Raw genomic sequence first — 12,424 nt, 5'->3', positions numbered from 1 at the left:
AACTGTTGTAAGCACTACTGCCAAGACGTTATACTAAAGCTTAATTCATAACTCTAAGTCACTTCCATTAATCTTGATGCTTAAAGATTTTAAAAAGGAAAAAATAGCCCCACCCAACCCCAGATTTTCTTTTGCTGTCCTCCCCTGAATCCTCCAGAGTGAACGGACTCAGTACTACAGCCTTCATAGACCAAATTTACATGCACAAAGTCTTAGAAACTCTGATTATCATCCTTAAAGTAACAAGAATTTTTTGTAGTTTCACAACCAACAGTCAACGACTTCCATATTACAGCATGTGAATGCATCCTTCTCACATGCAGCTGATCAATCTCAGCACACAAAGTATAATTTGAGTGTCAAAACAACATCTCACCTTGTTGTCGCTCTGCGCACCCGACGTGGCGCGAGTCTTCAACGTCTGTATTTTCTCAAAGACAAGGTTGACCTTTCTCTTTGTCACGTCATCGCTGTCACTGCTTCTGCAGGCACACAAACAGAAAACACTCTGGTCATCAGAGTTTTCTTTTAAAGGAAGAATATTACATGTTTTTGGGGGAATCGGGAATGAAGACCTTTCTGAGAACTGAGGAGTTCATTTCCAGTTTAAAAGAGGTCAGGAAGGACTGCGCTGCTTTGATGTGTCACCTCAAAGCACAAACGGCTTCATTGCACAACCCAATAAACGCCGAGGGATATGAGTAACTAACGTATGGGCCACATGATGGGTTTTCTGTCTGCTTTATGTTGATGCAACGCCTCTATTTCATGTCCTGATATATCAACTAGGCAGAACTTGTTGCATGCATGCAGGATTCACAGTATTTCTACACAAAACCAGCCACACCCACATATTTTCTCTGTTAGACCAACTCTCTCTGGTTTTAACATGGTTTAATGGTCATAAAAATACCAGACCAGCCCATTGAATTCTTCAGCAAAATAAGATACATGTCTGCAGCAACAACATCTTCTTTCTTCACTTCAGTTGTTGATTCACAAACAAACAACGGCCATCAACAAAAGAACAGATTTTCTGAAACTCACAGAAGCACAGCTTTTGTCTCATCTGGAATGAAAACATCACACTGAAAAAATTGAAACTGCACCTTTTTTCACATGACAGCAGTGGAGTTGCATTTCAATAAATTTTGATTGTGACACAGAGAGCAAGCCCCGCACAGCCCCCCCGGACTGCCTTTCCTCATACAGCTGATTTTCATTAAAGCTTCATAGCTCTTGTTGGTCAATGTTTGTCTTCAGAGCCTGGGGATTGTGGCTCAGTTTCAGCGTCGGCACTTCCATCTGTGTTTCCTTTCTTTTGTCCTGTGACTCCTGACCTGCGGCCCGACACACCCAGGCAGTTTCCTGTCCTTTTCCTTCCATATAGCACCAAGCCTAAGATACAAACTGTTCATGCACTGTACAATCATGAACACATAATGCAACGGCTGCAGATTTCAAACTGTGGCTTTCGCTAAAATGCACCTCCGACTCCCTTCAAACGCAGACTGGACAGCACGCATACACCTTCCTACACAGCTGCCTCATAATCTAAACTGCATGTAACCTTTTAACCCGACTAGCCTCCCCTCGATGAGGCATACGTATCTGATTACAGAAACAAACAGAGCTTTCCCCTCATTTTCACACTGCGCCAATAAGAAAGTGGAGTTAGAAAGTGGGATCCTGAAGAAAAACAAATTCCAGACAACTGGATTGCTCACGGCCAGGATGGGAGGGTAAGAAGACCACATTCTTTCACTTTTATCACAAGCAGCCCGGCTCTGACTTAAAACAAAAACATTAATGCGCGTCCAGAGAACAGATTCTTTTTTCATGATGCATCCCACGCACACAAAATGTTCAATCTGAACAATGTACTCGACCCATGACTCCTTATATGTGCTTAAAAAAAAAAAAAAACCTTTTAGGAATATGAACAAAAAAGCTACGTAGCAATTCAGTCTGAACAATCAGTGCTTTAACTTACCCATCCTTCAGGTAATTAAACAGAATTTGTTTGGCAGTCTCTTCATGACTTTGTTGTGAAAGCTCCTGCTGACCTTTCAGGAGATCCGGCGTTGCCTGAATGTGACAGAAATGATGGAGATTTTCAATTAAATGACAGATTTTAAAGTTACAACCCCCCAACAGTTCATTATATGCCTTTTTAAAATAACGCAAAGTTCCTTTATTTATTATTACATTTGGAAAAACATTAAAAAAAAAGATATATTAATCAAAATTAGAAGGGAAGTTAAAAGCTGGAGGATTAGCCAAGCGTTTATCTTCTTAGTTTAGAGTTTCCCTCATGTGAAGCCCCAGTGCCAGTGGCCCCCCGTCCCCCGTACTACATGTTTGATCTCTCCTTCCTTCACCAAACCCAAACCTCATGATCGTGTCGTCACCAAGCTCCCAACAAAACCCAGTATTAAGTGTCATTATCAACGTCAATCAGCACCTTAAACCTGGAGGACAGGGTCTCTGCTGGACCACGGTTGGGGACCCCTGACCTACACTCAAAATACACTGCGATTCACAACCAGCTGGGAACAGAAGTACACAAAGCTAAAGAGATTTGTGGAAATGTCGCCACATGTCAGCTGAACACGTTTACCTGAACGTCTGCTTCTGAACCGGCCTTCTTGCCGGCAGTGGACGGCAGCTTGGACAGCGACGTTGACAGCAGTGTGGTGGAGACCTTTCCGGCGGACGAGGCGCTCTCCTCGCCGTCTTTATGTTTGAAAGGCAGAGAAGACGAGCGGGTCTGTGGCTGTTTGTAGCCCTGAATGGAGCCAATGGTCTTGGAGATGGTGCTCTGAGGGGAGCCAGGCGCACTGGTGGCCCGAAACGACTCCTTAGAGTCGACCTTTCCGTCCACAACCGTCAGCCAGGACTCCTGACCGCCGGCCGTCTTCTGCAGGCGCAGCTGCGACGGCCGCAGGACGTGCTCCATCGACGTGCCCCGAAAGCTGCTGAACTCATCCGAGCCACTTCTCAGACCGAGGGCGCTGTCCACGCTGCGAGAGCGCTTCCTGTCCTCCGGATTGATCCTGTTCCTGCGCCCCGCCCTGCCCCTGCGCTGCTGGCCGCCATCTTTGCCGTCAAACTTCTCGATGAGCTCGTCGACGGCGGGGATGGAGCCGGTGTCGATGTCTCTGCCCGAACCTGCGTGGAAGGGAATGTAGCGGCGGTTTTCGTGGCGGTTTATGGTGTCTGCATACAGAGCCTCCATCTGCTCATCCAGCAGAGCTTTGGAGGAGGAAGATGCAGACGAGTGGCGGGAACGAGAAGAGGACTGAAGAACCGGCCCGCTGGAGTCAGTCCTGCGCAGGGGGAGGACGTCCGGCTCCCGCCGGCTGCGCTCCAGGCTGGAGCTGGCGCTGCTCATCGAACTGGGAGATCTGCACGACGTCTTGCTCTGCTCGCTCACGGGACTCGCCGCCGAGGAGGGCTGAGGCTGGACCGAAGGCGCCGACTGCTGCTGGGCTTTAGCGGCCGGTTTGGACTGAAGAGGGTTCAGGTTGGTGAGGTAGGGTTTGACCTGCGGCTGAGCCTGCTGGGACGGCGGCCTGGTCTGAGGCTGAGCGGGCTGAGACGGAGGCTTCCGTTTGGCCAGAGCGGTCTCAGTCAGACTCCGGGATGAAAGCTGTCTCGTCTCTTGCGGCACAGAATCTTTTTTCCTCTCCAGGCTTGATGATCGGATGTGGGTCGAAGCGTTCTGAGAAGCTCTGGAGGAGAAACTCTGGTACTGGTTCCCGGTGTCAGTCGGAGGCCTTGAAGGCAGGCTGCGGGAGCCATCAAAGCTCAGGGAGTTGGTTTTTGGATCATACGGCTGCAGGATCTCAGGGTGCTTCTGGAAATTAAGAAGGGAGGATGCTTTCTTTCCCTGATATTCTGAAACCCCGTTTTGAGAATCAGTGTAAGACATCATCGTCTGAGACCTGTACTCCATGAAGGGGCTGGTGGAGCCCGCCTCCTTGCCTCCTCTGAAGTCATACTCCTGGTAGTTATCAATGAAAGAGCCGTCTGCATCGATGTACCCATTGCTGTTCGGGTCAAGGTAAGGTTGAGGACCCCCTTCCTGGTTGTTCAGGACTACATAGGGGTGCCCATCTATGCCTTGGACCCGGATGCTGAGACCATATGAGCCAGCTCCGTTACTCTGGGGCCGGGACGGACGAGACATCTGAGCGTAGCCCCGCTGTGGTCCGGTGTTAGGAATGCCAGACACTCTGTACGACTCCATCAAGAATGCAGAAGGAAAATAAATCCCTCTCCCTGGATCAGTTGCCTCACCTCTGAAAACAGATTCAGACGGGCTGGATTAGTCAGAGATGAGACACAACGTATTTTAATAACGTCCACAAACATATCCAGTGTCTTTGTTGAGTAAATAATGAAACATCAGAGGCAAGATGCTCTAATTATGCAATTTCCTTTCATTTTCTCTTCTTATTCTCTGACCTCAACCTGCTGTTTTCTCTCAGCGTGGATCTTTTCCATCAGACGACTCAGATAATGAGCTCTGGCAAAATGAAGACAATAACCTCCCTGTCCCGTCTACATAATCTCAAATCTCAGGTGGTTTGGAAAAAAAAAAGTTGAGTCAACACCTGTCTGTCCTTTTTTTCTTCATGAACACCAAAAAGCAGCAGGTGCGAGTTAAAGAGACCTTACCAGGTGTGTGACGAACAGGTACGATATGAGAAAATGACTGTTTATCCTCCAGGTTCAGGAGGTCAGGAGAAACCATTGTCAGGGAGGCTGCAAAGGTGTCATTTCACATTAAATTAGACTTTTTATTTGTCGCATGAAAGTATAGGATTGGAATACAAGTTTTGAACCGGTTTATCTCTAAAAGGTATTTTTTTAGTTTTTTTTCCATTTATTCCAAACAGTGAAATGTTCAGCTAACATGGATGAATTTCACATAAAAATATTTTAAGCCTTTTTTACTTTTGTTCATTTTAATTTAGAATTCAAGAAAATTAAGTATCAGAAAATAGTGGAACGTTCCATAAGATCACATGTTCTTCCTGTTTTTTCAATGACGTTCTAATATCTTGGATTCAGCTGTATGTGCAGCTGCGTATCCGTGCTCACATACAGCTGCACAGTTTTTCCTCTGTCAATAACAATGTAACTTACAGCCGCTGGTTGCAGGAAAAACCACGAAAGGAGAGCAGCAGCCCCTTTCTGTCACTTCTACAATTATTCTTGGTTTGTCACCGCCGACAGATTTGTCGCCAAATAAGAGAACAGGTGGCTGTAAATATCAAACTGAGTGCAAATGTTAAAAGTGTGCAGCTCAGGCACATTCACGCTGGTAAAGACAAAGCCATCAGCATCCACCATGTGCTTCTCTGGACAATGGGCTTTCAGCAGGTTCCTGTTTGCCTTGCTGATAGTGTCCCATTCTATCTTTCAACACAAAGATGGACCAAGATGGGCCTGGAAGAGGGACACTGATAAGACTGGGACAAAGACAAGAGCAGAATATATCAAAGCAGCATGAAGTGGGTCAGGACTGAGCTAAGGACCACTGATAGCCTCTCATGAAAAAAAAAAAAACAAAAAATATTTCAGCCTGGGTGATAAGACACGGACAAGATATTCTAGATGTTTTGTTTTAGTAACTGTGTGTTACTGCGGTAATATTTGGCCATTTATCCAACTATGCCACCTCCTACATGTCTCACGTCCTAAATATTAATATTACTCATTCACATTAATCAAACAGAAGACAAAAAGAAGCATCTCAGCTGTTGGCCTGGTTAGTTTAGAGCCCTTCAATGTCTATAAGAGGAAGGAAAGAAGAAGGTCAAGGTGAAGAGGAAGAGTGCTGTCTCGAGCAGATTAGGCAGAGGAAGACACAATGCATCCTTTCATCCTCAGAGTCATGTGTCCAACAAGTGTCCAAGTATCTTCCTCTCATTGTTTGTCCCCGCAGAAGGAAGAAACCTCCACCACACTGCCCTGCAGCCATCATAACAGAAGGTCAGGTGGGGATGTGGAGGCCCGGGCTTTATCTGAGCCTTCATCTGAGTTTTAACTCAACATGAGAATTAACTAGTTCTCTGACTCCATCCAGACACAGCTGAAGACAGAAAGCCACAACACAAGTGGAGTTGCTTCAAGTCTCGTCAGAAAACGAGGGCTCACAGTGTGGGAAAATATGAAAAGTTACGCAACATGAATGGGAGTCTGTCCAGTAATCCGGAGCGACAGGTAAACGCAACATGAGCGCACAGCGGCGACTGTAAACATTCATTTAGCTCCAGCCGCAGTCAGCGTGTCATGATGAAGCAGACAGCTCCGGAGAGCAGAGCTGCAGCGGTTTGTCCGGTAATGAGGAGAAACGCAGGTTTGACGCAGTTTGCGGTCATTGAGCTGCTCAGCGCTGCAACAGGTGGCACGAGACACAGCGAGGCTGGGGCAGGCTGCAGGACCCAGGGTTTACCTCCCCGAGTCCCGAATAACACTAATCACTCCCTTCACAAGAGTTTGGAAAAAAAAAGTTGATTTGTTATAACTTTATTTTTGCCTAATTTCGGCTCTACTTTGAGTTTTCATCGGTTTCTTTAAACTCTCGGTCAGAGCAGAAAAGTTTTCCAGTTACTCACCCGCGTCTTTTCCCTCTGCTGCCCACTTGTCGCAGATTTGATAAAAAAGAAAAAAAGTAAGAAAAAAACAAAGTTTATAAAAGTGTTTCAGGGGAGAGGATTTGGCAGAAATTGTCTCTCGCTGCACTTTGCCAACTTATTTACTCCCGTCTTGTTTTCGGAGAATGAGGGACAGACAGCCGCTTCAGGAGATCCGTCCGACCCTCCGGGCCGCTCCGCCTCCTAAAACAAGCGCTCAAACCCGCCCACCCGCTCCGGGCTCCCCTCCGGACCCAGGTCCGAGACCCGCACCCGGACCCGGACCTGGACCTGGACCTGGACCTGGAACTGGACCTGCACCCGGACCGGGTCGAGCCGGGTCAACGCGGCTCCTCGGACCCTTGAGCTTCTGCGACATTAATTACTGCAGTTAATAAAACAAATAAAACTTAACCATCAGTTAACTTTAGCCTCACAGACATGACAGCGTTTTCATACATTAAACTACAAAAGTACACAACTAGGTCAAAATAACCTCATAAAAGATACCTATCTTTTTTATTGAGAAAACATTCTACATAAATTATCCGCTCAGAAGATAAATAAATAAATAAATAAATACAATAGTGTTGCGACGTTTAAAGCACACACACGAAAAGTGAACTTTAAAAAAAAAATCAATTTAAAGCTCAACTCAAACTGGAAGTTTCTATTAATTTGCATTCATGCAATTTGGAGCTGCATGTCTTTAAAACCGAGAGCGTCATCTAGTGGAGAGTCCCTGACCTGAAGGGTTAGTTAGTGAGAACAGGCCCTGGTTACTGCTGCTGCAGATTCATCCAGTCACCTGCTCCCTGATTCCTGATTCAGGTGCAGGGGTGGTGGGAGTCCGGCCCCCCACCACCTTTAAAAAGCAGGAGCTGTAGTTATTATGCTGAGTGGATATGCTGGGAAATAAATGCATTGTGCAGAGTGGATATTATTTGTGTGACGTGCCTGTGGTGAGCGTGTTCTTTATGGGGAAGTGCGGGACTAAGCCAGCAGCACTAAGCAGTGATAAATAACATCTCGGAGGGCTTAAAGCAGGTCGCAGCAGGAGTGGGATTACAGTCAGTGTCCGGGATGCTGTGGGTGCTGTGGATGATATTCAATTTCCATCTTAAACAGGTGCATGCTAACATGCAGCCTTGTACTGTACACAAATAATAAACAACGAGAATAAAAAGTGTCAGTGGATTTGTACAAAGTGGATAAATCTATTTTGATTAATCTCATCTGAGCTGAACGTGTTTGCTGCTTGTGTCAGTGCTGTAAATTATTTAAATATTGATTATCTGTATCATTTTTCTATCATCCTCAAACTCATTGTGCGCCTTGTTTTGACTTCTTTTCATCCATTGATCTTCTAAAGTACCACTTTAAGCAATTCGGAGTTGTTGCTGAAGCACATCCTGGCTAGCTGTGTGTGAAGGCAGCGTTACACCCGGGACAGGTCATCACTCCAGAGCTACCAGAGAGAGACAGACGGTCATCCACACCTCGGATTCAGGGGTCATCAATTAATCTCATCTGCATGTTTTTGGATTGGGGGCGACAGTAGCTCAGTTGGTAGAGCAGGTCGTCTTATAACCGGAAGGTTGGCGGTTCGATCCCCGCTCCCGCAGGCGTAAAACTGGCGTTGTGTCCTTGGGCAAGACACTTCACCCACCTTGCCTAGTATGAAAGTTGTGAGAGTGAATGGTTGGTGGTGGTCGGAGGGGCCGATGGCGCAGATTGGCAGCCTCGCTTCCGTCAGTCTGCCCCAGGGCAGCTGTGGCTACAGCAGTAGCTTACCACCACCGAGTATGGTGTGAAAGGGTGATGTGATATTGCAGTGTGAAGCGCTTTGGGCTCTGTCATGCAGGGTAAAAAGCGCTATACAAGTGTAGTGTAGTCTATTTGGATTGTTAACTGCTACAAAATCATGCAGCCCTTCAGTCTGCTCATCATGTCTGACTGGGACTGTTCTAATCATTGAATGAGTTAAGTTTCTGTTTAAATTCCCCATTTACAATTTACAGTAACACTTTACTTGAAGCCCCCCTGTATAACACATTATAAGTACATTTATAAAGTATTATAATGCCATTATAGCATGTGTAGCTAATAGTTAGAAACACATAAATGATCACAATGCCAGGACCTAACCCTAACCCTAACCCTAACCCTATGCTGTATAGTGGGTTATAAAGCATTGTGATCATTTATGAGTGTTTATAATTACTTATAATGTGTTATACCGGGTGCTTCAAGTAAAGTGTTACCGAATTTACAGTTTTATTACCTTTATTAAAATGTGCTGGCATCCAACCGCACCAGCACATAACTGCAGACGTTGATTTAATTTATACAGATGTCTTTCCTTACAAATCTGTATCAGGATGAAATACAGGTCAGAGTTTCGGGATAACCTTTACATTTATTGTTATATTCTATTTATATTCTACAGAGTCATTTCCTACATGTTGTGCTGCTTGCATCTGCACAGTCTGAATGAACAGGAACAATAACAACAAATACTGTGGAAATTGTAGTTTCCGTCAATCCCAGGGGTAATGAAGTAAAAGCAAAAACTCTTATAAAAATGCTGTTTTTGAAAAGCTGAACAATAAAAACTTCTCACTACTGTCAAAATTCAGAAGATTTTTTTTTCTTTTTTTAAATTTTTTTTCTCAAGTTTGGGCCTTTATATATTCCAATTACTCAGTTATATTACATGTCACTTTATTATATCAAATAATTGGTTCAGCCTCCATTATTTGTTCAATAATTTAGACCTTGTTGGGCCAGTATGAGAACGACAATCACGTCATAAATTATAATAACAAATGAATAAAGAGCAGAGTGCAGATATGAACTGAAACTGTGTTTTTATGTTTGCTCCATATGGACAGATGAACAAATGGATGGATGGATGGTTGATGGATGGATAATGGATGGATGAATGATGGATGGATGGACGACTGGTCTTAGATGGAGTTTTATTCCTCAGAGTCACTGCACTAAATTGCACTTCAGGGAGTTTGAGCTTCACAGAGAATATTTCATTCGCAAGAATTTTATAATTCCTGGACAATCCACAAGAAAACACGGCCAGAAATTATGCATGCATTGTTGTTTTTATGAACCGTGCCACTGCGGTATAAACTGCATTAAACTGGAGGCCCAGCTGCCCCCTTGCCTTTGTAGTGGCCCACTGTTTATGTTTGTGTCCGCAGAGACGACGCAGCGCCGCAGCCTTTAATCTCAGCCACTGTGTTGGGTTACTGCGGCGCACAATGGGAGCTCTGTTCTCCGCTGAGGTGCCACAGCTGGGACCTCTGGGCATGCTCAGTGCAGCCTTACCCCGATTATACTGTAAGAAAGACTGGAGCTTTGCAGTACGGACCCAGAGATGCACACGTTTAATTTAATTTTGATTTCATCCAAAGGAAAGGTTTTCATAAAGTCATTATAGGTTAAAACAATTCCTCAGAATAATGTTGTTGGAAGTTTGTATTTCTAGTTCCTGGTCTGAGCCAGATGTTGAGTTGACTTCTGTAGGTCTGATTTTTCACCATGAAAGAGCAAACAGTATTGACAAGAGCGCCGCCAACAGCTGTAGAGAACATGGAGCTACCTCATCTGGGTTCGCAGTACATGGTGGTGTCAAGCGCTAAATCTTATTTTCTTATTAGGTAAACACAGTGACAATATTAAAGAACATTACCCATATTTACACTTTTATTCATGCAGCCTGTATTGTGTCACTAATAAGAACGAAGAAGTAGGTAAGTAGAATGAAGTTAATAATAAGTCTCTGGTCAACAAGGTGGTGAAATATGAGCTAAGATATAATAAAATATGAAATCATGTCTTGTCAAACTTGATGCCATGAAGTCTATGTCAGCTAAAGCTTAATGAACCAACAAAACTCTGTCTTCAAAACGCAGTAAGTTATCCTTCTTTGTGCAGTTTGTAGTGTAACAAGGCTTATCGTTCCTACTCTGTGTATCTGCCATCTCATATGGGAGATGAATATTTTGTGTACAAAGCTGTTATTGCAGCCAGACAACCAGGAGTTGTGTGTCTCAGTCTCTTTCATGAGCTCAGTTCTTATCTTCATGTGAACTCATCAAAGAAAACTTCTTCCCACTGAGCTGAAGTCTCAGAAAAGATCTGAGATTAGAAACTGAAACAGAGAAGTGGAGAGAAGAGAAGAAACATGTTTAGTGCAGCTTGCATCCTGGAAGTAGCAGAGAGGCGGATGATCTTACTGTTGGAGCAGGAGGAGCAGGAGGAGCAGCAGGCTCGTTGGTCCAGTTTCAAGGATGGGAGCCAAGGACTTTCTGTCATCTGGCCCAGCCAGCAGCCATGACAGGAAGTCAGCCTTCAGACATGGTGGTCCCACTCCTACAGAAAACATGCACACCCACCACCACGAGATGGGCCCAGCACCCCCACATGCTCTATTTATCCCTGCGAGGAGAGCTGGAAAGAAGACAGCTATGATTTACGCCGCATCGCTGAGCTCAAGCAGACAGAGGAGCAATCTGCGGCTTCTCGCTGTTTGTCACCTCCGTCAGAGAGCCGAGCCTCCATCAGCCCTCTGAGGGTGGAGGGGCACCTCTGTCAAGCACACATCTGCATGAAGGGAACTCAGTGCATCTGTACCAGCTTGAATATTTACAGCACAACACATTCACAACACTTGAGGGATTCATAACCTTCAGTTACGACACAAGCAGCCGATGGGATGTGATCATTCACAGTCGGACATTTGTTCCGTTTATATCATTTGAAAACAGACAGGGGGCACACTGCTTGTAAAAACTGCTAAACAAGAAGTGCATTTGATCCTAGGATTCAGCTTCTGTGTTTTTATGTGTTATTTGCTTATTTTTGTAAACAACATTTAATTTGTCTGTATTGCAGATCACTACAGGAGTGCATGCATGATGCACAGCAGTGGTTCTCTTCCTTTAACTCTGACCCAAATTCATAGAAATATCTCACTTTTCAAGTTCACTGACAGAAAAATAAGAGTCGTGTGAGCCTAAGATACCGTACTTGAAGAAATTATTACAATATGTCAACACACACACACACACACACACACACACACACACACACACACACACACACACACACACACACACACACACACACACACACAAGTTCACATAAATGACAGAATGTCCAGGAAACAAGGATGCAATGAAGAAAATACTCCTGTTTATGGTTATTCAGCTGCGTTTTATTCACACCTCCTGAGACGTGCAGTAGTTTCAAAGTGTCAGTTTCAGATGGTGTTTCAGTTCTCGGGTTCGACCTTTCACATGCCAACACCTCACTGAGCAACACAAACGTTTTTCTCCTCCTTTGTACTAAATATCTTCATAATCATATTCGATCTTTGTTTGTTTTGGCAAACCTTAATGCAAACCAAATATGGGTTTTCATCTGCATCACAATCCTCAAGAAATTTAGTTTTAGTATTTCCAATACTTTTCATTATCAATAGGAATGAGATAGGGACATCAAACCACGACACCTTTACTCATTCTAACAGCAACGCTGCCGATGCTGCTGTATGCTTATGACCTCTTGCTGCATTTAAGCAATCCAGTGTCATGCAATCCAACCCATCCTTAGCTGACTGTGAGTGACGGCAGGCTGCATCGCCGTTTCCGATCCACCACAGGTCAAACGCCATAACTCCTCTTACAATTTAGTGACCAGCAGGAGAGGAGAGCGAGCAGATGCTCCGCAGACTCCAGCTCTTTCACTTCACGCTG

The 12,424-nt window shown here is 44.8% G+C and overlaps 1 protein-coding gene across 2 annotated transcripts in view; it reads right to left on the bottom strand.

Moving 5' to 3' along the window:
- Nucleotides 1-6,798, bottom strand: part of cgnl1 (cingulin-like 1) — a 30,726-nt gene extending 23,928 nt beyond the window's left edge. The window contains exons 1-4 of one of the 2 annotated variants that reach the window (XM_030090306.1): nt 6,630-6,798; nt 2,621-4,304; nt 1,994-2,088; nt 377-482 (exon numbers count right to left, since the gene is read on the bottom strand). In XM_030090306.1, coding sequence (XP_029946166.1) covers nt 377-482; nt 1,994-2,088; nt 2,621-4,252 — 1,833 coding nt within the window. In that variant the 5' untranslated portion in view covers nt 4,253-4,304; nt 6,630-6,798. The remainder of the gene's footprint in view (nt 1-376; nt 483-1,993; nt 2,089-2,620; nt 4,305-6,629) is intronic. The other variant, XM_030090315.1, reaches the window with a different exon arrangement.
- Between the last annotated feature and the right edge of the window lie 5,626 nt (nt 6,799-12,424).

The sequence above is a fragment of the Salarias fasciatus genome, chromosome 1 (genome assembly GCF_902148845.1).
Source record: "Salarias fasciatus chromosome 1, fSalaFa1.1, whole genome shotgun sequence".
Classification (NCBI taxonomy): Eukaryota; Metazoa; Chordata; class Actinopteri; order Blenniiformes; family Blenniidae; genus Salarias; species Salarias fasciatus.
This window is presented reverse-complemented; position numbering and strand designations above follow the sequence as displayed.